General features: G+C 37.4%; 1 protein-coding gene across 1 annotated transcript in view; it reads right to left on the bottom strand.

Annotated features, from left to right (window-relative positions):
* The window catches only part of LOC124803337 (neural-cadherin-like), a 251,418-nt gene that overhangs the window by 13,980 nt on the left and 213,090 nt on the right, over nucleotides 1–24,348 (bottom strand). Inside the window, exon 24 of the mRNA XM_047264522.1 lies at nucleotides 12,380–12,618. Coding sequence (XP_047120478.1) covers nucleotides 12,380–12,618 — 239 coding nt within the window. The remainder of the gene's footprint in view (nucleotides 1–12,379; nucleotides 12,619–24,348) is intronic.

The following is a 24,348-nucleotide window of genomic DNA, read 5'->3' as shown; positions in this document are numbered from 1 at the left end:
AAAACTTCATTTTGATAATATACATTTTAGCCAGCTTACATGCCCACCCACCCACCCATCCACCCACACACCCACACACACATTATCAGAATGAATTTGTCATGGACACCAAGATGCAGTGCAGTCTCCAGAACCCTAGTGCCTAGCTACACATGGTCCAGAAAATAAATGTTACGTCACTATCTTCTGAAGATGAGCATACAGTTTGTTGAAACCTAGTTAATGGTACACATCAAATCAAAAAGCAACTGGTTGCTGATTATACCCACATCAGCTACCAATCTGAAGACTGTTGCAAATTCAATAGGCCCGGCATGGCAAAGCCTCAATCTGACCACTAATAGGACTTCCTTGAACAAGTGATGTATTGAAGAAAATGCAACAGATGAATAATGGAAAGACACAGGCTTCAACAGCATTGCATCCAGTTTACAAATGATATTCTGAGGTGGAATATCGATCTTGATAACTTGAACCATTGGCAGTCACTGACAATGAGGAACTGGTTTCAGAGCTCATACATGACAGAGACCTTATAGATGTGGCACAAACTGACTGTGGTAAAACGCTCAGAGATGAGGATCAAGAAGCAGAAGAAGAAAGCATAGAAGATGTTCCCAGCACACTTGGAGTATTGGATAATATTAAAAATGTGATTATGTAGACAGACAGGCAAAGTGAAACAAAACATATTCAGTTGTTGCACCTGGTGACTACAAAAAAGTATGCACACAAGAAAATGCTTGAAATGACACACCAAAGAAAGCTAAGTGACTTTTCAAAAACAGTGATAAAATGAACCTGCAGAAGTTTGCAAACAGCTGTAGATAACTGTGTATTTTTACTGTGTTTTATATAATGTAGTGCGGTGCAGTATTTTATTTGGAACTACCTTAGTGTTTTTGTTTGGTTGTCATTGAGTTAAGTTCACCTAACTGCTGCATTTGGTACATTTTTGAAATGTTCTACTTCTTATCTTCTTTAAATTTAGGAAGCCTGGCTGCAGCTGCCAGAGACTGTGGTCATGTGTGTGTGAGTTCTATTTGCATGAGTGTGTATGTGTGTATGTTGTCTAATTTTGACAAAGGCCTTTTAGCCCAAAAGCTAATTGTGTAACATTATCTTTGTTGTGCCTTTGTGCAACACAGCTTCTCCACTGTATGGTGAGCGGCAATTATCCTTTTCATTAATTTAATTTTCATTAATTTAAATACTGTGCAACATACAAGGTATTTCGAAGTCTTTGTGTCAAACATCTGGTGTTGACAGATCATGGGATGGGGAGCGACTTGTTAGAGACAAAATGTCTGCTGATGTTTCCCTGTAATAAGGGGTATCTTTCCATTGAATCTGCCAGCCCTGGGTTTATGAGATTACACCAAACTAGCATGGTCTACTAACCATGTGTGCTGCATCTGTGTATTACCTACCTAGTAAAGTGATGGAGAGATTTTCAACAAGAAAACCTTAGTAACAAGTGTATCTAAGCAGAGAAAGATATTTTTGAAGTTTGGTGTAGCTGCAGAGTGTCTAAATCTTACCACTTCTCAGAGGTATAACCAATTATAAAAGATGCCTGTGGTCACTGGGAAGCACCAGCAAAATTTTTGTTTCTAATAAAAGTTTGTTCCCCATGATGTGATCTATCATCCACAAATTTTTGATACAAATACTTTGAAGCACCCTGTGTAGTAAAACGCCACTATGCACTATGTGGGTTTTGAAACTTTCCATACATAATTTGTCATTCCACAGTTCACTCTTGTTATACTGTGGTTACACTATAATGTGAGGGTGAAGCATATCCCCAACTACCACTTTATATTGGGCATCTACTGTATATAGAAGGTCATTGATGTTGTTGTGATCTTCAGTCCTGAGACTGGTTTGATGCAGCTCTCCATGCTGCTCTATCCTGTGCAAGCTTCTTCATCTCCCAGTATCTACTGCAGCCTACATCCTTCTGAATCTAGGTCATTGTCAGTCACAGTTCTTTCCCCTTTATGTACCATTGTAACTAAAGCGGAAAGAACTGTGACTGACTTTTATTTTATTTTCTGTTTCATAGGTCATTGCTATGAAACAGAAAATAAAATAAAAGTCAGTCACAGTTCTTTCTCCTTTAGTGATAATGGTACATAGGATTGAACCACTCATCATTTTCCACATGTGACTACTGTTTAGTTCTTTGTTGCATTGGCTATGGTGATGGAAAGTGAGGGCTAATCAGTGGCTGTGATGTTTGGCTCATGCCTGTGCTTTGTTAAACACTATCTTTTTTGATATCACAGTCTTTGTTTCAAATGAAAACAATTTAAGCATGTCAGATAATACTGTGACTGTTGATGAATCCTCATCCACATCATAAAGTTTGTGTCAGTGCAGTAACACTGGGTATGAGCCATGGCTTCAGCAGTTTATGTCTACATCTAATTGTTTCTGATAGTTACTTCAACAATTCATTTTGAAAAGCATTCTGTCTTGCTAGTCCAGTATCTGTCCCATCTATATAATTTCTGCCAAATAACTATAGACACAGAACCAATAATTAGTGGAAGAGCAACAATATGGCAGACTGAAAAGAAAAATACATATGTATTTGTAATTGTTCATCAGAATATATGAAAGCTGTTAGAAAACAAAAGATGAATTTCAGGAATCAGTGCAGGAATGCAGAAAGTAAAAGGCTGTTTTTAAAATATGTTATGTGTAGAATAACATCATTTGGGACCCAAAGAAACTGAACTTGAAACATAGCAATGTGAAATCATTCCACTTGCTTCCAGAATGAGATTTTCACTCTGCAGCAGAGTGTGCACTGATATGAAACTTCCTGGCAGATTAAAACTGTGCGCCGGACTGAGACTCAAACTTGGGAGCTTTGCCTTTCGCGGGGAAGTGCTCTACAGGCTGAGCTACCCAAGCACTACTCATGCCCTGTCCTCACAGCTTTACTTCTGCCAGTACCTCACCTTCTACCTTCCAAACTTTACAGAAGCTCTCCTACGAACCTTGCAGAGCTAGCACTCCTGAAAGAAAGGATATTGAGGAGACATGGCTTAGCCACAGCCTGGGGGTTGTTTCCAGAATTATGTACATTGTAGTTTTCAATCTTCTACATTGCTTAAAACACTTTCATTTAAAATAAATCAATAATTGTAGTTACTGCTCTAGCACATAATCATCAGAGAAGTGGGAACTAATAACATCTCACAAAGACTTAACTCAATGGATAGACCTAATTTCACACTTTTCAGTAACTAACTTAATTTTTCTAAAAACTCATTATCATAGAAGATGTTCATAATTAAAGTTCAGCCACAACAAAAATTACTTTGAGTCTAGGATATGCAGGATTTGACATTGTGCTGTTCTTGCTCTAATTTTTTAACCTAATTGTGCCTTTTGATGCCCAGTCAACCCAAAAATTAAGAAACTGACTGAATTAGCAAAATTATGAACATGGAAAATCTACGTGAAAGAAGGGAATTCACTGTGTAGATATGCAATGTGTCATTCAGATTATACCTTAAACTTTAGTACCTTCCTTATCAGCTAACATACAGTTGATCAGAATTGTTATGGGGATCAGTCAGATGACACCACTTCTAAATTTGACCTCATACTCACTATAAACTAAAATTCAGTAACCAAGTTTAACTATTACTTTACACATGTCTAAAAATAATTGTGAGAGTCAATGATGAAGTCAGTCAGAGGGCAGCATTCAGTATGTTAGCAATATGTAGTCATGTATGTCATATTTTTCTGAAAGTCTTAGGCAGCACCAAGTTGTTGATTGATCTACTCTTGAATGTTAAACTCTGTCTTAATTATTTTTATCACTTACTCTGTGTCAACACCATGAACATCTGCATATTGCTATTGGCTACCCAAAGATTTCTTGTGTTCAGTTACTGTGTACTCAAAATCAACACTGTGATATTCATCAGTAAAAGATGGTCATATGTCACCAGTAAAACATGCCCAACAACCAGGTTTAACTAAATGAAAAAGTTCAGTTTAATGGAATTATAAAGGCTGACTCAGTCACACTATTAAGAGAGAATTTATTGGAGGAAGAATGGGAAGATGTTTTCAAGGGCACACAGTAGATGAGCTATTTAATGCTTTCTTAAAAAAAATTCTTGTAACACTATGAATCAGTTTTAAATATTTCTAACATGTGCAGCTGAGTGGTATCATCCATATGGCATGATATTTCAGCAAGCAAACTTCTTGCTGTCTTCAAGCTTTCATGGTGACTGACTGCTATCTGCTGGGTGCTGTCCGTATATCCCCTCCCCTCCTCCTGCAGCCTCCATCTGGCCATCCCTGGGTGCAGACTTGGTATAGTGGTGGGCCAAGTGTGACATTGGGGACAATCCAGGATTCTCAGCAGCACTGTGGTATGTCAGGCATGGATCTCTGCTGGCATTATCTTCTGCAGTTGTTGTGATGGGAATGGATTTCCAGTGGACTGTTGTTGTTCTTTGATCTTGCTCAAGGCGGGGTCCCAGGTCTTGCTTAATTGAAAGTTGCTCTTTATTTATTATTCCATCATGCATTTAGATCTCTACAGCCTCTCTGATAATACAATCTCAGGAACTGTTCAATCATTGCAAAAATTTGTTGCCACTGTAATTCATGGTATGTCCTTGGGAGATGCAGCACTCTGCCACAGTAGACTTTTGTCAGCTGTTTGTTGTCTGTGTGGCATCTATGCTCAGAACACCTCTCCTGTAGTGCTTGGATAGTCTGGTCTACATAAATTATCCCAAACTGGCAAGAGATGTGGTAGACCCCAGTTTACAGAGTCCTAAATCATCCTTTACTGATGTAGAATAAGGCTTTCATCTTGGCTGGTGGGTGGAACGTACACTTGATGTTGTGTATCTAGAGTATTCTTCTAATGTTTGCTGATGATTCAAGCTTCAAGACCACCATAATCAGCAAGATTGCCCCAAACAATGGCCAAGGTCAGCCTCCAAAAACAGCTTGTATGTCACATGTGAACTCCATTCGTAGTACACAAAAAACATTAGGGCCACCCATAAGCTGCTGCTTATTAAACTGTCCACTCAAATCAATGTCTATTGCTGTGCTGCCAGTGATGATGATACGCTCATCGCAAAGGCATTGCTGAGGCATGTTAACACAAAGTGAACATAGCAAGCCAACACCCAGTGAGACCCAGAATAAGGCTGACGCACTCCGCAACATTCGCACAGCAAATGACGCTACATGATACGGCACAGAGCTTTGAAAGACAAGACCCTTCTGAGCAGCACCCAAGCACTAATCAAATGGAAGTTGCTTACGCAACCAGAAGTTTTGAATTTAGATGACCGGCCGCCTTGTTATAACTAGAGGCAGCTCCAGTATATAAGACACTGAGAGCAATAGACATTGATTTGAGGAATAATTTCTGTTGCAGTTGGTTTGTCTTTGTCCTCAGTAGGCTGAGGTCTCAACTTCTTCAGTCTTAATGTATGTTTTATCTAGTGGTTGCTGTAATTGTTTGTAGGGAGTGACGCCTTTAGGTATTGCAGTTCAACTGCTAGACTGTCATGGTCTGAGATTTCCTGTGCTCTGTGCACTAGTGTGCTTAGGACACTTTCTTATTCAGAAGAGTTAGACAGCTGGAGGCATGGAAGTACAAATCCGTGTATGTTGGTTTATGGTAGATGTTGTGTCCTAGTGTGCCATCTGTTCTTCACATAATGTGCACATCCAGGAATTAAGTTGATTTTTTTTCTTTTTTCTCCACCATGAATCTAACGTTCTGGTGCAGTGAATTCAACTGTTGCAGAAAATGTTGTGGCTGATGTTGTCCTTATGGCCAGATTACCTACATGACATCCTGCAACATCTGAATTTGCTGTATCACAATATCAGATAGAAGAGAACAATCAACATCCATTTTGTTGTGTGCGACTTCCTGGACACTGAGGTGGCTAATAATAATTCAGGTAATTAGAACACTCTGAATAAGTAATGCTTTATTAATTACAATAAAACTTATCTTCACTTGCCAGGCTCAGCTGAAGCTATGAAATTCCACATGTAAACCTGTGCTTCAGAACACATTAATTGAGCCATGATTACTGAGTGACAAATTGATATAAGTTCAGAATGGCTGCACTGTGCCTTCACTACAGTCACTAGAAAACACATGTTCATAGACACCTGTTGACACAGTTCTGATAGTGTTGGTATGTAGGCACAGTTCACAAGAGATTAAAGTCTCTCCACCCCTGATGATTGACATGAGCTGTTTCACACTGAGTAGACAGCAGAACGACATTACTGTGGCAGGAATTTCCTGGAAGTGGACAGTATTTGACCTGAAACTAAACTACCCTTCTGGCCACTGGTGACACTGTTTCATGGTTGAGGCATGGTGGTGGCACCTTGGAACCATGAGAGGCACGGCTTCTTCCTAGCATCTCATTATTGCCTTGTGACAATACTTTGCTGTGCAGTATCTTTGTGGTGTTCTGGCCTTTGGCAATGCTGTTTCATGGTGGAGGCATGGTGGTGGCACCTTGGAACCATGAGAGGTACGGCTCCTTCCTAGCATCTCATTGGTGCCTTGTGACAATGCTTTGCTGTGCAATATCTTTGTGGTGGTCAATACTTCTTGCACCACTCTCCGTGCTCAACGACACTGTACATTTCTAGATGTGCTTGCCAAGCATAGACCAAGTGGCACAGACACAGCATTTACTGTAAACTGACAAATACTGATTTTTACTCACATGTGTCTAGTTGCCATGGCCCTTCGCAAAATGATAGTGTCCTAATCAAACTAGTACACAGAGCATGTGACTTCACAGACTGTGACAGACTACCAGCTGAATTGCAGTACTTACAGGCCATGTTCTGTACAAACGGTTACAGCAACTGCCACATACACCTTTTAAGATTAAGAAGCAGAACCATGGCCTGCTGAGGACAAAGATAAACTGGTTGCAATGGCCTTTATTCCATATTTTGGGAATACATCAGCAAAACTCAGAAGAATACTCCAGATACACAATGTCAGTTGTGTGTTCTGCCTACTAGCCAAACCAAAGCATTGTTGGGATCAGCCAAAGATGACTTAGGACTGGGAATCTATCACATTCCTTGTGAGTGTGGGAAAATACATGTAGACCAGATTATCTGGACAGTACAGGAGAGATGGACTGAATATAAACACTACACAGCCAATGTACAGCTGACGGTCTGCTATGACAGAGCACTGCATCCCCCAAGGACATAGCATGAATTATGATCACAGCAAGTTGTTGCAACAATCCAACACCTTCTAGAATTGCATTCTCAAAGAGATTGTAGAGATCTGAGGACATAATGAACTAATAAATAAATAAAGTGGCTTTCAATTAAACAAGGCCTGGGAGCCTGCCTTGAGCATGATAAGAACACAGTGGCAATCTATATGGAAACCCACTCCATCATGACAACTGAAGAAAACAAGGATGCACTGTCACCATGCCAGCAGAGATCCACATCTTGGCTTACCAAAATTTCATGCCTTTTTGACAATGCCACCTTACTAAATACCAGATATCAGAAGTCATCACCAATACCTCAAAATGACAAGAAATTGGCCTACCAAAATAGCATGCCTTTTGGACAATGCCACACAACTGAATACCCAAGAAATATTCAAGACCTTCCTATGCTGGGAAAATTCAAATTCAAATACTACAAGTCCATAATCATTAAATAGATAAGCACCACTCATGATTTATTGATGTTATACTTTACAGGAGTTAAAATTGCTGTTTTTTTACATGCTGCAATACAGTTCACTGTAGTGGTCATTTCAGCTTGTTAATACCTGTGAACAAAGTATCTTGTGCTCAGAAGAGAGGCTTTATTTAATGCACAGAATTAGCCTTAATCAATGTACACTACAGGCAACTTCTAAATTATTCAGTGCGTTATCAAAAAAGGAAAAACCACACTTTAAACACAAATAATTCAAAAGTACAAGAATGAAGTGAAGAACATTTTGGAACTTTGTTAATCATGAAGTGAACACACTCAGTAAGGCAAATAACATTCATCTCCCAAATTTTCGGTAGCTGTTAGATAGCTAATATGGTATTTATGTCAGTACTCGCTATACTCCATGAGCTCTTTCTGAGAGTATCTGAGAATGGGGGGGAATCAAACAATGCTCAAAATCCAATTCAGTAGATTAGCTTAGACAGGTTTAACATTTCTTATGGAAATGGAAATGCTGCGCGGCTAGGACCTCCCGTCAGGTGGACCGTTCGCCTGGTGCAAGTCTTTTGAGTTGATGCCATTTCAGCAACTTGGGTGTCTATGGCGATGAAATAATGATGATAAGGATAACTCAACTGGGACTGTGTGCTTCAAAAGTGGTAGAAATTTAACTTGAGCAAAACCTTATAAATAGAGAGAGCAAATTCTATGTTAGCTGGGAATGGGATGTTGTGCTTGCATATTGAGGGAAGTGGGATATGAACTCAGTAATGGAACAGCAGCTACTGCTGATCTCTAGATCATGGCTCTATTTTTCCACCATGCCATCCACCACATGGGGGTCAGGGTACAAGAATATAAATGGCTGTCCAATGTACAAGTCCATCACTTCTCAGCAGCTACCTGAAGATGGTAGCAAGTCTCATTGTGTAGAATCAATAATTAAACCTGGCGAACTACCAAAGCAAAATTTAAATTACAGAAAATAGCATAATCAAAGTAGAGGAACCTAGTGTATTACTTTTAACCTGCATCAATAAATTGTCAATACTGTAGGTTGGTGATAGCCTTTCTACACACAGACTTCCTTTTCTTTGCAGAAGGTGTTTTTTCATGGAATTAATCAATTTCTGCAGAGATAATACAGCCACTTCAATGATGAAAGCTGCATTTTTACTAAAATTTAGAGGTACCTGACTATGATGGAAAATGTGGCTCTGGCAGAATGTAAATAATTTATAAGGAAAGGTGATCATCTGCAACCTAGCAAAGTTTACAATTTTTTTTGTGGGCCTGTTAATGACTCAACACTTCTGCTACTTGGTGCCTGTAAAAATGGTTATATTCTCTGTGTTTAAGTTTCAAATTTTTACAGTAAAAGCACACTGTTTCTCATTCCCTACATGGCAAAGTCATCTTTACTTGCAGCCTCTGCTCTACTGGACTGACAACTATACATGGCTGCCAGACCAGATTACAAAAGTTCACATTTATTCATGCAACTGTTAAAATGTTGACTTACAAATGAATGGCAGGTCTTAGAGTAGTGTTACACTTAAGTATTGCATTTGTACCAAAAGTGAACAACATAAAGGAACAGATGATTAGCGATAAGATACTGTAAACTTTGTTTTCAAAGAATATATACTGTAGATTGGGCAATATTACATTATAGTTAGCCAGCATTTAGTTGTTGAAGCAATGTTGGAGGGACTGTTGTCAGATATACATATATTAATGGTTATCCAGAATAAACGTACTACATCTGGATGAAATTAATACATCTGTTCTGTTACTAGCCATGAAAATTTGACATATAATCTCAGTAGCTTTGCTGCAGGTCATTTCATAGAATTTTAGTTCAAAAGCTGGAAACAGTTGATGCAGAGGAAGGATGTAGAGAAATTAATGGGTGACAGTTGTGGAAATTAAGTTAGAGAAGGTGGAATGTGATGGTGTATATGTAATACATAGATAATGTTTTTTAGAATGCTTACTGGTAGTGGCATGTAAATTGGCTGTAAACTGGAAGCAGAATCTTCCAACATAAAGAAATAGGTGTGAAACAAAATGAGACTGACCTAAAGTATCGTTTTCTTAAATTTTTATTTACTTTTACAGAAAGAGGCTAAAGTGTAAAAAAATCTGCTCTGTACTTAGAAAAGGTGTGTATTAATGAAATTTATTCAATGTATACAAGAAAACAATATACCTGAACTTTCCCCAGTTGGTAGAGTTTCATTGTAAATTATTTATGCATGAAAAACTTTGCCCTAAGTGAAAAAAAAATTAAAAAAAATACCACATTGAATGGTTTAGTAATGCCACATGATAGTGAGAATTATCAGAAATGTGATAGGAAAATGTTGATAATCTGTTTATATGTTTTTTAAAGCTAAGAAATAAATCAAGAATACTGGTGTGCATGTGTATTTTACAGTCACTTATAATGATTCATGTAATTTTGAAAGAAGACATATGCATTCTGGAAGAATGCAGCAATCAACCATGAATAATCTAAATTTATGGCAGATCAATTTTGACTATAGAACAACCACCACCAGTGCTGGAGGTAAAAGAAGCAAATAAGATCCAAGAGTACACAAGACAGTGTAATACAGGAAAAATACAAATGAGAAAAGTATATACAACACATCACCCAATGTGGTTACATCACACTTGTACGTAGACACATATGTCTTTCAAATTTGAATACATAGTCACACCTATAAACATTTTAAGAAAGAAGCAGCATATCTGAAAGAATATGAACATAGACTGAAGTTGTTGTTTACAGACTACAACAGCACTAACAGTTTGGCAACCTCGACCATGAGTGTCCTTATGTGGACAATAGTCAAGCTAAGGTTTATTTCTGTAAAAATATCAATGTAGGTGACATTCATATCCTGTAAAATATGCTGTCTTTTTTTCAATATGTTTAAAGGTGTGACTATATTCAAACTTGAAAGATAACAGTATTGTGAAAAGAAATGTTGCCGCCTATCGTATAGTGTAGATGCTGAGTCACAGAGAGGCACAACAAAAAGACTGTCACAAATATAGCTTTCAGCCAGTAAGGCCTTCATAAAAATTAGATGACAAACACACATATACACACTCACGCATACGTAACTCACACACACATGACTGCAGTCTCAGACAAACGAGCCCACACTGCGAGCAGCAACACCAGTGCATGATGGGAATGATGGGAGTGGAGACTGGGTGGGGGTATAGAGGAGGCTGGGACAGGGTGGGGGAGGGGGAGGGATAGAAGGGTACGGGTGGCAGACAGTGAAATTGGGGAGCACGTAGGGATGAGGTGGAAAGAGGGTAAGGCAGCTATGTGCATTCGGGAGGTTAGACGATGGGCAGTGGTGAGGTGGGGAGGGGGGGGGGGGGGGGTGATAGCGGAAATGGAGAGAATTAAAGAGACTGGGTGTGATGGAGGAATGAGGGCTGTGTAGTGCTGGAATGGTAACTGATGAGAAGGAGGTGGATGGGAGAGGACAATGACTAACAGAGGTTGAGGTCAGGAGGGTTGCAGGAATGTAGGTTATATTGCAAGGAAAGTTCTCCCCTGCACATTTAAGAAAAGCTGGTGTTGGTGGGAAGGACCCATATGGCACAGGCTGTGAAGTAGTCATTGAAATGAAGGATGCCATGTTTGACATCATGCTCAGCAACAGGGAGGACAACTTTTTCCTTGGCCACAGTTTGTCAGTGGCCATTCATGTAGACAGACAGCTTGTTGGCTGTCATGCCCACATAGAATGAACCACTGTGGTTGCAGCTTAGCTTGTAGATCACATGACTGATTTTACAGGTAGCCCTGCAATATATCCTACGTTCCTGGAGCCCTCTTGTCCTCAATCTTCATTAGTCATTGTCCTCTCTCATCCAGCCCCTTCTCTGTTACCATTCCAGCACCACGCAGCCCTCATTCCTCCATCACACCCAGTCTTTTTACATCTCTCCTTTACCATCCCCCCCCCCCCCCCCAACCTCACCACTTTCCATCGTCTAACCTCCCAGTCTCCACTTCCATCATGCCCATCATGCACTGGTGCTGGTGCTTACAGTGTGAGCTCAGTTGCCTGAGACTGCAGTCATGTGTGTGTGAGTTGCATATTTGTGTGTGTGTGTGTGTGTGTGTGTGTGTGTGTGTGTGTGTGTGTGTGTATGTGTTTGTCATCTAATTTTGATGAAGACCTTACTGGCTGAAAGCTATATTTGTGAGTCTTTTTGTTGTGCCTATCTGCGATTCAGCATCTCTGTTATATGTTAGGTGGCTACTTTTCTTTTCACAATATTGTTACATTCCAGCCTGGATTTTCCATTGTTTAAACTTGAAAGATAAGTTTGATGTGGCCACAGTGGGTGGTGTATGGTATACTTTTTTTTGTAATTTGTATTTTAACTGCATGACAGGGTCCTGTATAGGCTTATATCATTAGTTTTTATTACCTCTAGCAACGATGATGTGTGTTCTATAGTTGAAATTAATCTGCAATAAATTCAGATTATTCGTAACTGATCACCGCATTCCTCCATTTGTATAGCCAATGGTCGCTGCACATGGGTGTTCTATGGAGTAGATATTCAAAATACATATCACTTGTGCTATTGTTCTTACCAATTATAAAGATGACTACAGATGATAAGGCCATTAAAGCCCAAGTATTAAGATTGCCAGTCTTTTTGCCTCCATTAAATTTGCAGTTTATGTCAGTTACTCCATCAGTGCATAAGCAGTCATAGTGAAACTCTGAATGGTGTTGCAGACAATTTCCAGCATTAGTACAAGGTGTACTTAAACAGTTATTTCCAATGCAGTTCTTACTTTTTGTAGCCAAAACATGAACATCATTGCACCTGAATAGAATGATAAGCATGTTATTTGCATGAAATCAAACAGAAAACTCTTGATTTTGGTACTTTATGACAATAGTTATGAAAGCTTTACAATTCATCAATGAAAATTGAAAAATAGTTCTCTTCAAGTTCAGTAACTCTCAAAAGGTCTATAATACAATGCAAAAATACTTAGTTGATCTGAAAAACAAACAATCTGCTTTACAGAGGATTAGTACTTGTTCCATAGATCATGAATTTGAAACTTCATAAGGATGTGGAACATGTCTGTTTAACAAAAGGCTTCTTTATGTGACATAATTCAATTTTTTTTTAATAACTGCAAAATTACTAACTTATATCCAAAATTCCTCTGTTAAGTAGGAGGAGTTGTCATTCAGACATTCTTTTAACTTATTTTTAAATGCTGGTTGGCTATCTGTCAGATATTTGATATGTCTGGTAAGTGACCAAAGACTTTAATGGCAGCAAAATTCACTTCTTCCTGTGCCAAAGCTACATTTAAGCCAGAATAGTGAAGACCAGCCGTTATCCTAGTGTTGTAGCTATGAGTGTTGCTATCACTTTTGATTGGGGAAGGGTTATGAATAACAAAATTTGAGTATATGTGAGGCTACTGTGAATATCCCTAGTTCCTTGAATAAGTGTCTTCAGGATGATCTTGGTTGGGCTCCAGCTATTATTCTGATTTTGTGCTTGTGCGCAATGACAAAGTTCTTTCTTAATGATGAATTACTCCATAATATGATGCCATATGAAAGCAGTGAATGTAAATGGGCACAGTAATCTAATTTACTGATATGTTTATCACAAAAATTTGCAATAACCCTAACAGCAAAGTATTTTCTTCTTAGCTGTAGAGTAAAAAAATCTGTTATTAAAACATGGTTGTGCTCTGCTTTGTTTTCTGCTTTCAACATTATGACAGGTACTATTTTACTCCTCCTCCTCCTCCTCCTCCTACTACTGCTAGTACTACTATTATTATTTTTACTGATAGGTGCTATTTTACTACTGCTACTACTGCTATTATTATTATTATTATTATTATTATTATTATTATATTGTTATTAAATTAAAATGTAATTCTTGAGTTTCTTTTGGAGTTCTCTCACACGAAAATTTTGAATTGTTTTCCATTCAATAGTTCCATTCCTGAGAAGTGACACATTGTATTGTACTATATTCTCTTTAGTTGTCTACAAAAGCAGCTCATTTCGAAGATGTCGAGCAAGTCAGTTTCTATACCTACACAGGTAAAAATGATATGATAATTCATCACATAACTTACATTTTTTGTCCCTTCCATATAATACAGTTCACGCATTTACATATTAATATTATACTCTGCCTAAATTTAAATATACGTTAATGGAATAAAAACAGGGGTTCTCTAAGTATAATGTGAAAGATTTTTCCAAAAGCTTCAACCTCAGCATTTGCATTAACCCGTAACTTGCGAAGTGGATTTTCTGTAACGTATACCATGAGGAGGGGTCTATGGGACCCCTATATTTAAACAAAGGTTTAAGGCAAAATTCATTTGAAATTCTTCATTTATGCTGTATAACATTTATTTTTACAATTATTTAAGTATTGTTTAAATGATTTTAGCTTATTTTATTGTGCTAAACAAAGCCTGCAGCATTTTACTATTTATCACACAAAAGCACCTTATTTTTTGTGGTTCTTCTAAACATTACACATAAATAGACTATTAGAGTACTGGGTTTTACATTCTAAAAAATTATACAATCTCTGTAGCAAATAAATTTCCAAATAAAACTAAATTCTAGAGTTTAAATTTTACACATAAAAATTCCAGCTGAAAAAGAAATGTCAAATTGACATTCATTGCTGCAAACTACCCATTTTTATCACCACTAAGAACACATTTGATTTCAACAGACACTTTAAACATTTCACTGAAGAAACAGACAGATTCTGAAGTTCTTCCTGTGAATGATACTCTTGTTTGATAGTAGAACTGTGATCACTGGCTAATGTAAAATCATTGTATTTTTTGTTTATTTCTTGATCTACATCACTGACACCTTCCTCCATAGACTGACTAACAATTTCATCAGACTTGGGAAAGTTAAAAATGACACATTTGTGCCAAACAAATTTTGAACTATATGGTACTGTACTGAAGGAAGCAGGTACATAGTTCATGAGCCACGGTCTAGGAGACTCCAACACTTACCAATAACACGTGTCAACAATAAACGTAGAAGGCGATAATGCAACTGACAACAAAAAATTGTAGATTTGGCAATTTAAGGAGGGTAGAGGATGTATAGAAGCATTCCACCACAACTGGCCTTGGAGAGCGAATTCAAAAATTTTTGCATGGTCTAAAAAAACCACACCTTGTGAGTTAAGGATTAATGTTTTTGAGGAGTTTGTTATAAAGTTTCACCTCCATTTGGAAAGTATCTTTTAGGCATAGGGATGTGTTGATTTTGGTTAAATGTAAGTTTTTGTCTTTTATATTATGGTGATCATGATTATCACAGTACTTTTGCAATCTACTATCCTTGCCTACAGATTTTTATTTTCAAGAATATGAGTTTCCATAATGCAGATGCATGGCAAAGGTGGAATAGCAGATATCTTAAACAGTATTATACAGGATTCTGTAGGTTTTCATCCAAATATGATTTTGTATTTACATATCCTGTATGCTTACTTTTACTGTTAGTAATTGGTTCATCACTGGCAGAAGTAAAAAGAATGTTCATGTACTTGTTTAAAGCATTTTGAAATTTTAGTGAGACAGTTTCTTCACTGTTTTCATAAGATGTTTATTCTGTGCCCGGATTTTGTTACTTCATCTTGGGTGACAGTACTGATGTACATTGACCTTCTACATGTTCTTATTTTATATGTATTGTATTGGGTACCGTATTTACTCGAATTTAAGCCGCACTCGAATCTAAGCCGCACCTGAAAAATGAGACTCGAAATCGAGGAAAAAACATTTTCCCGAATCTAAGCCGCACCTGAAATCTGAGACTCGAAATTCAAGGGGAGAGAAAAGTTTTAGGCCGCACTTCCAAATCGAAACAAACTTGGTCCATTGTAATATGAGACACAATTTAGGTTGAATGAATGACGATACAGCTGTAGTAGTTTGGTTCGAGTCGTAAGCTTAGCAGTTAAGCTTTACCAGGTAGCCGTTGTTATGCGTCAGGCGCTCCGTACCCTTCCTTTTTCACGTGCTTCGTCTGGTTTGAATTGATTGCTTATTTTTCTTTGATCTGACAAGTGCAGTTCTCTTTGTTATAGGTGTTTCCGTCACTCAAAGCTGAAAATGCATTACTGTACTGAGTCATGCATTGTTTGTCGCATTCTGAAAATGAGTGTTTACGGCCTGTCGCCGCTTGCGGCATGGCTTGCTTTTGTGGACGCTACCACGCTTAACAATTAAAAAAAAAAACAAAGAGAGGAATCGTCTCATTAGCGAAACAATGGCATGAGACAGCTATTCGTTGCTACTTACACTGCTGCTTTCTTTGATAATGATCAACAAGAATCAAATAATAGACTGCGTATGATAGAAGATGTTCTCAACGAGAATTTAGCGAAAATTTTTTCCGTTTGAAAATCTTTGCAGACGCCTCTTTAGTACATTGTGCACAGAAATTAGAGTCATCTTAGATTTAAAAATCTAGTCAATTGCTGTGCTTCATTTTTGACTGTATCACTATTAGGCATAAGAATAATACGGATATAAACATGACATGGTATGTATATTCTTCCGCGTCTGCTTTTGTCTCACTCTAGTTTCGTAGTTTATTAGGTGGACAGGATTTAAATGAGATAGCAGCAAACACGAAAGAATACATGGCAAAATGTTTATATTCGTATTATTCTTATGGTGAAGAGAATACTGCATGTGATTCACAATTCATAAAAGTTCCTATTAGCAACCATTTCTTCTCACAGTTAGGAAAAAATTCAGAAAGCGGAGTTGGCTATATTGACAAATATCCCAAACAGTCTTGCCAGTCGGATTTTCGTAGTACATTGAAATGCTGCTACGTTCGAAGAGGAACAATACGGAATTTGTATTTAGTTGTGGCGGCACCTACCAACATTTTTCAGAACTTCCGCTTACTTTGCACTCGATTCTAAGCCGCAGGCGGTTTTTTGGACTACAAAAAACGGAAAAAAAGTGCGGCTTGGATTCGAGTAAATACGGTATTCTTATTTATGTATGATTTTGACATATTAACTGCAACATTTTTGAAAAAGTCTTTAATGTGTTACCTACTTCTATGGGGTCTGTAACTTCATTTTTTAATGTTTTTTTATATTGTAATATAGTGTAATTCAGGATAAATATCATTCATATTACACATTTTATGTAAGATGTTCTTCTCTTGGCAGAAAACATTTTTTTCCTTGTGATCCAACTATTTATTCTAAAACTTCTCCTAGTGGTTACAGTTTTCTGTGGAAGCCAGTCTGAAAGCAGTAGCTTAGTACTAGGTGTCCACAATTAATTTCCAGTTTGAAAATGCTATAGAAAGAGAACCCACTCCTCAGAATGAAATCAAATTTAAACAGCATATTATTGATGCAGGGGGAAATATCATGGAAAAAACAAATATTTGAGCAATAGATAATGCCGTGAGCATCGGAATGTCCACACCAACAGAAACATGACACATGGTTGTCCCTCAGTTTGCAGATACCCAACAGAAAAGTCTGCATGAAGGATCACATACTGTTGGTAAAGCTTTTTTACTAGACCAATGACTGTGCACCAACAGCCTTGCAGAAGTTCTGGACACTCAGGTTTATGAAAAAAACGGCACTAGTCTGGTGTCTGCTAAGGATCTAGAGAAAAAGGTTATAAAATTAAAAAAGACAGGTTCTTTCAAAGTTAATTGGGGCAGAGGGATGAAAACAGTTGATCTAAGATCTGCTGTAGATCTGGCCACAGCACTGCAGGAGGGGTCAATTGGTGGTGTGCAAAGATGCAGTACAAGGGGAACTGCCCTAACACTGGAAATGCCTGCAAGCACAGTGCATAAAATCCTATGAAACATCCTGCACTATTATCCATATAAAATTAGCAATGTCCAGGAGTTGATTTCTACTGACCAGCCAGCAAGACAAGTGTTCACCCTTGAATTTCTTGTTTGCATAGAGTGGACAATGAATGACCATGGAATATTCTGTGGACAGATGAAGAAGCTCAGCTCCATATCCAAGGATTTTTCAATAAGCAGAATTGCAGAACATGGAAGATGGAAAAACTACACATGCATCAACTGGTACCAATTCAGTCTGCAAAGGTGACTGTGTGGTGGGTGTTGATGGGATCATTTATTGTTGTGGTAACCTACTGCCCCTACACCATCCACACAACTGTTTCCACCCCAGCAGTTTCCATCCCCTCATTGTATCACCTCCTCCCTTTTCACATTCTCTCACCCTCTTTGTGTGTCACCCCCTGCTAATGTAATGACCATTATTTTCCCTTATCTGCTCTCTCCTTTTATAATCCCCATTTTTTCCTCCACAGCTCACCTGACACTGCACCTGGCAACCTCATCCAAGAAGCCCCACCATACTCTACTATCCCTCCCCCATTCCAGGTTGCTATTCACACAACAGTTGCATTCCAGTTGGAGCTGGTGGTGGTAGTATTCATGTGTGAGTAAGGTGTGCTTGCTTGTATGAAAGTGTGTGTGTTTTCTTTGCTGATGAAGGCTTTGGCCAAAAGCTATAATGTTATCAGTCTTTCCAATGTGCCTGTCTGCAACTCAGTGGATCACCTTTATGGTGACTAGCAATCAATCCTCTTCATGGTTTATTCATTCACTTAAACAAAACACTATGTGGGCATGACCTTGCACATTTGACAGTTCTTAGATGGAAATTTGATTTTTTGAGTCCCCCACCTCCGGGGGCAATTATTTAAGAGGTTCAGATTCAAAAGTTTTAAAAGCAGTTGAGTAAGAGAAGCTATATGGAGGAAATGTAACTATAACTAAGTAGGACTGAATACATCATGTACAGAAGCGAGTAGGTACAAGACTGTGATGACCAGAAACTGCATGGCAGGCAAAGAAATTGGAAGATGACAGAGGATCCAATGGTAAGAACAGACTCACAGAATCTGTCATAAAATGAATTCAAAATTACTATGGCATGGCCATCCAGGCAAAATGTTAGAAGTGTAGAAGATATGAGAAAAGCTGTGTGAACAGTTTTGTTTCACATCTCTTCAACAGATCATAAACCCATTCTTGGCCTATGCCCTCCATAAAGTAATTCATGGTGCAAATGCAACAGAGCACAACAAAATGGCAAGAAATTTATTCGCAAACCAGCTATTCCTTATACAGGAGGTCTTCAAAGGAACTTGCAAAGAATTGTCGGTTGTAAGTCTATTGAAGAAATGTCTTCATGGCTGCACCAAGAATCCTAATGAGTCCATCCACAACATAAAATGGGCCAGAATATCAAGACAGTGTTAATGGCAATTAGTACACTGCATTCTGGTGTCTCTGATGCAGTGACAATGTTCAGAAAAGGAAATGTTGCAAGGTGTGACTACCATACTACAAACTCTTGGTCATTTCACAATGAAACTAATATTGCATTTAAACAATGGAAAACCCAGGACAAATTTTTGTTGTGCCTTTCTGTGACTCAGCATCTCTCCTATATGGTGAGTGGCAACTATTCTTTTCATAACACTGTTAATGTTAAATTTAAATAAAGAAACCATTATTGTAGCAGAGAAAGTTATTAGAGACCTTGAAACATGGGCAAGACAATGCAGGCAAGCAGGGAAAAGGATACTGCAAAGTGATATGATAGAGGGTGCAGACAACCCATCATATGGAGCTGGGATGCATTGACAACTTTAATGGCTGTTACCCATAAGTTGTATTTTTTAAGAATAAAGTGTACTTTGTCTCATGTTCTACTTGCCAGAATTTGTTCAAATTTATGGCATATACTCATTGGAGTATTGTGCATATTTTACACAGGCATTTTCTAATTTTGTAAATCTCAAGGACCTTAGAAGGTTACATTCATAGAAAAGTGTAACACTATTTTACATTTATGTAAACTTTTTACAAAAATAATTATTATCCTCAAACTAATCAATATATTCAGAAATCCCTCTTTTAGGATACTTAGAAATATATACCCAACCAGTCATATTTTTTTCAAATTTTTATTCCCAATAGTTTCTGAGAAAAAATATCTTTTATATATATACATTTTAAGTTGTTTAAGATAAGAGATTTTCCAACCAGTCTGAGCCCCTTAATTATGAACACACTGCATGCCAATGAAGGTGTCCATTTTTTCATTTAGATCATTAAGTTTACAAGACTGTGGCCATTTTTCTTTGTTTAGTTAGCTGTTGAAGTAGTTTATGTTATCCTCGCTGTTGCATCTACACAATTCTTAAATACACATATTTCCAACAGGCCTACTGCCTTTTACTCCAAACCTTTGTGTTTGACCTAGATGGTCACTAAAGACTGCATCAAAATTTTTTAATGAGGTGCTGTATAAACTCTGCTTGCCTAGAAACAGATTTAGAGCTGTTTCACAAGATTTTGTTACTCAGGTAACATTATTTAGTTCAGCATTTAAACTGTAGGAGGTAGCAAGATTCGAAAGGACTTCCAAATCAGATCAAATTTCATTTACTTTATTTAGTAGTGATTCCAATTCATGTAACATAAGTTAAAGATAATGATCAGTATACTTGAGCAATAACTAAATATAAATTACTACCTGTCCTGTTTGCTATTATTTCTGTAATAGTGGGAAGACAAAATGAAATTAATTAATTTTGTATATTGAATTAATTCAGAGTTAAGCCAGCTATTTGAGCTACATATTAATGAGACAACTTTTAGCTCATCTGTTAGCAATGCATTAATTTTGTTAAACTTTTTTGCAAGGCTTTTACATTATGGTGCTCAGCTTTCAGACTGGATTCATTCATTACATGGTAGTTGTGTGTCATATATACAGTACTGCATATCTCTAGTTCAAATTCAAGTGACCAGTAATGTTGCTTTTCCTTTCTTGCTCCTGTTCACATACCAGTCCACAGCTGTTTCCATACTCTTGCTTTGTTTTGGCACTTCCACTTTATTACAGTCCCTTTTTACTCATCTGTTCATTAATGACTGCCATGTTACTGGTTTTGCTTGTTTCTGAACACATACTTATCCAGAAATGTTTGTTCATTCTTTCACTTCAGGACATTTGTTTTTCATCCACTTGTCTGTTTATGTATGGTTTATTACTGTACTAGGTTTTTTATTTTCACTATATGTGTGAAAGTGGCAGACCTACTGCAAACATGAATCTTTCCTCATCTGTTAGACATAGACTATAAGCTGTAGATTTGTTTCCTTCCAGTTGTTTGATTTTGAAATTTGGAGACAGTATTTTCCTACACACATTGATTTTTTTTACATCATCAAATACTTGATTTATTTTCATTCAGGTCGTGTGCTAAGTCTCAGAGTTACCGAGTGGATAATTACATTCAATTTGCATGTTATATGTATTCAAGAGATTCCTTTGTGTTTCTCTGAAAGTATTTCTAAGACTTATCAGTGTCATTTGAACTATCAATAACTGTTGATGTAGCATTCATTGAGATATTTTTAGTTAATCTGTTCATGTTTCAAAAAGTTTCTTGAATGTTACTTTGCACTGATTACATATCATGTTATGCACTGATTTGCCACAGTTTCTTCATTACAATGAGAACTGTGTCCCATTGGTCATTTATTTGTTATTAATGAATTACCACTTTTGTTTTCCACAATTCAGTGAATGATACTGTTTAGAATCATCAAACAAATTATTTAGCATTTCAAATACATTGTGTCTGGCAATTTGTTTGCTAGTTTGCTTACTGGTTATTATATTAAGCCTAAAAGAACATATCTTTACAACCACGTCATAACTCAAATTTTCCATTCCAGCTGTTCAAAGTGAGTTACTTGTTATTTTGAATTCCTTATTTTTTGCAATACAACAATGTTTTCTTCTTGTAGTACTTTTATAATATGAGAGGAAGAGAAAATGGAATTATTTTTTCAAAAGCTGTATCTTTTCAAACTGTTAACAAAACAGCAGTATCCTCTTCAAAACAATCTCTATTATAACTAATACATTTGTCCCACTGATGCTTCCACTGTTCTGAACATTTTTTGTAGCCATCTTTAGAAATGGCTGACAGCTCTTCCCCCTTTATTTTTTTCTCGACTTCTTCAGTGTTGTCAAATTGGTGTCCTTTCATGCCCCTTTTCATGCACGGAAATAAGAAAAAGTCACACGGATTCAGATCAGGCAGGTAAGGTGTGTGGGGCAGCAGAACAATGCCATTTTTAGCCAAAAACTGTCTAACATAGATGGTTATCTGTACAGGTGCATTGTCGTAGTGGAAAAACCAGTCTCCTGTCTGCCAGAAATCAGGTCTTTTTGGACGAACACTGCTGTACGACCTTAAAACTTCCAAATCAATGGTTTGATTAACAGTCTGACTTTGGGAAACAAACTCTGAAAGCACTATGCCATTGGCACCATAAAAGCAAATTAGCATTGTTTTCATGTTTGATTTGATTTGAGAACTTTTTTTTTTTTTTTTTGATGGCATTACGATGGTGTCTTCCATTGTCTTAACTGTTTCTCAGTCATAACCATGTCATCATGACTCATCACCAATGATGACCTTTGAAAGAAAATCTGGATCAGTTTCAAGCTGTTGTTTCAAAGCATGATATGTTTCAACTAAACATTCCTTTTGATTGTCAGGTCAGAACTTGAGGAGCAAACCTGGCAGCAACCCTTTTCATTCTCAAATATTCCATTAAAATTTGGTGAACTGAGCTCCAAGATAACCCACTAATCTCTGACAGTTGATCAATGGTCTGTCAATGGACTGGGAGCATAAGCTCTCAAATTTTTTCAATATTTTCTTTGTTTCAGGCAGTTGATGGATGTCCAGAATGAAGTTTGTCATCAATCAATATGTCACCATTTTTAAGTTGAGCAAATCACTCATACACCTGAGTTTTTTTCATAGCGTCATCTTTGTGATCTGTTTTCAACATTAAAATAATTTCAGCAGCATTTTTACCGAGTAGAAAACAAAGTTTCACAGCTGCATGTTGATCATTTAAAATTGCCATCATAAAAAACGAAACAAGAACAAAACAGCAATAGCAAAACAATCACTGCAGATGAACAGAACAAGCCAAGTTGACAACACAGGTGACAATGAACTGGAAGTGAGTTGCGCTGTACACACCTTCTCACATATATTACATGTAATGTGGGTGTGTGTGGAGGAATAACATTTTGACACTCATCACCTTGGTGCACAAAGTGCCAATAATTCAGGATCAACCAGAAAAAGCAATGCTGTTGGTGACAACAGTACCAACTTATCTGTCATTGTGCAGTAAAGATCAGCAGCAGCAGCAGCAAGAAAGCAAGTACCTCAGAAACAGCAACAGTTCCTACAGCACAGGCCTGTTATTAGCAATAGAAATAGGATTTAAATATTAATGAATATAGAGGCTTTCAGGTAAGATACTGAAAATCGGGTACTAAATAGACTTATTTTGGAAGCTTAATACATAGGGCGAAACAGAGCTCCACTGACAAAGTTTCAGTAAAATGCATACTCTGTAGCTGTGAACACTTATTCCCCTTTGATGCAGTGGAATACATCTCTACTACTACTTTCCAATTTTGATAGGTGGTAGTATAGATCAAAACATGTAAAAAGTCCAGTAAACATGGACTCTAAAGTGCATATCTTAAGAGTTATGATTATTTGCTCATCTTCACTACCATGAAATATGTTTCTTCCACTGAAGAGCTTATAGCTCTTAAAGTGTGCATTGTAGAGCCCATACTTACTGGACATTTTTTTTCTTGTTTTTCTCCACACTATTTCCTCCGAAAATATGGAAAGCCAAGAGCTTACAGTAGCTGAGATGTGTTTCACCGTATTAAAGATGAACATGCACTCATAGCTCTTATGGTAGGACATTTAGAGTGCATGTTCACTACGTATTTTGTTGTTATTTTGGTCCATACTACCACCTCTGAAGGTTTGTCAGTGGAGTTCTAAGAAGTAATGTAACACTGGTTTGAATGCTCCTCCCAGCACTCATATGCGTTGAAAAGTCTTGCAGACTGGAAATGATAGTAACTTTCCAAGGCAAGAAGCAATTGCTAGTAGCTTCTGAAACCACAATATCTTCAGGAAAATAGCAAGCCATTTCTGTTTATCAAACAATGGAGAGTTGGTGAGTAACTGACAAAATTCAAGCACTTTTTTGTGATACAACAACAAACTGCACATGCTGTCTACAATGTGACAGAAGAAATCTAAAAAAAATCTCCTGAATCTCTCTTGCCTTCAAGATAGCTCTCAGTTAATTTTGAGGAACTGCATTGACTCACTGATAGTGATACTTCTGGGCCTGATAAGATGCTTATCAAAAGGTTTTGAGAAACCTGAGTGAAGGCTTACAAGGCAAGTTGCAATGGAATGCCTGATAATGTCTACTCTACCATTCTCAGATTTCTTGACCACTACGTTTCCAACAGAAATGATAACTAGATAATTACCAAGGACTTTTGGAAGTAACTGGTGGCATTTCATAAAATAGTGTATTGTTTCATGTATCAGGAGCATTAAATCATACT

This window comes from Schistocerca piceifrons, chromosome 6 (assembly GCF_021461385.2).
Source record: "Schistocerca piceifrons isolate TAMUIC-IGC-003096 chromosome 6, iqSchPice1.1, whole genome shotgun sequence".
NCBI classification, from domain to species: domain Eukaryota; kingdom Metazoa; phylum Arthropoda; class Insecta; order Orthoptera; family Acrididae; genus Schistocerca; species Schistocerca piceifrons.
This window is presented reverse-complemented; position numbering and strand designations above follow the sequence as displayed.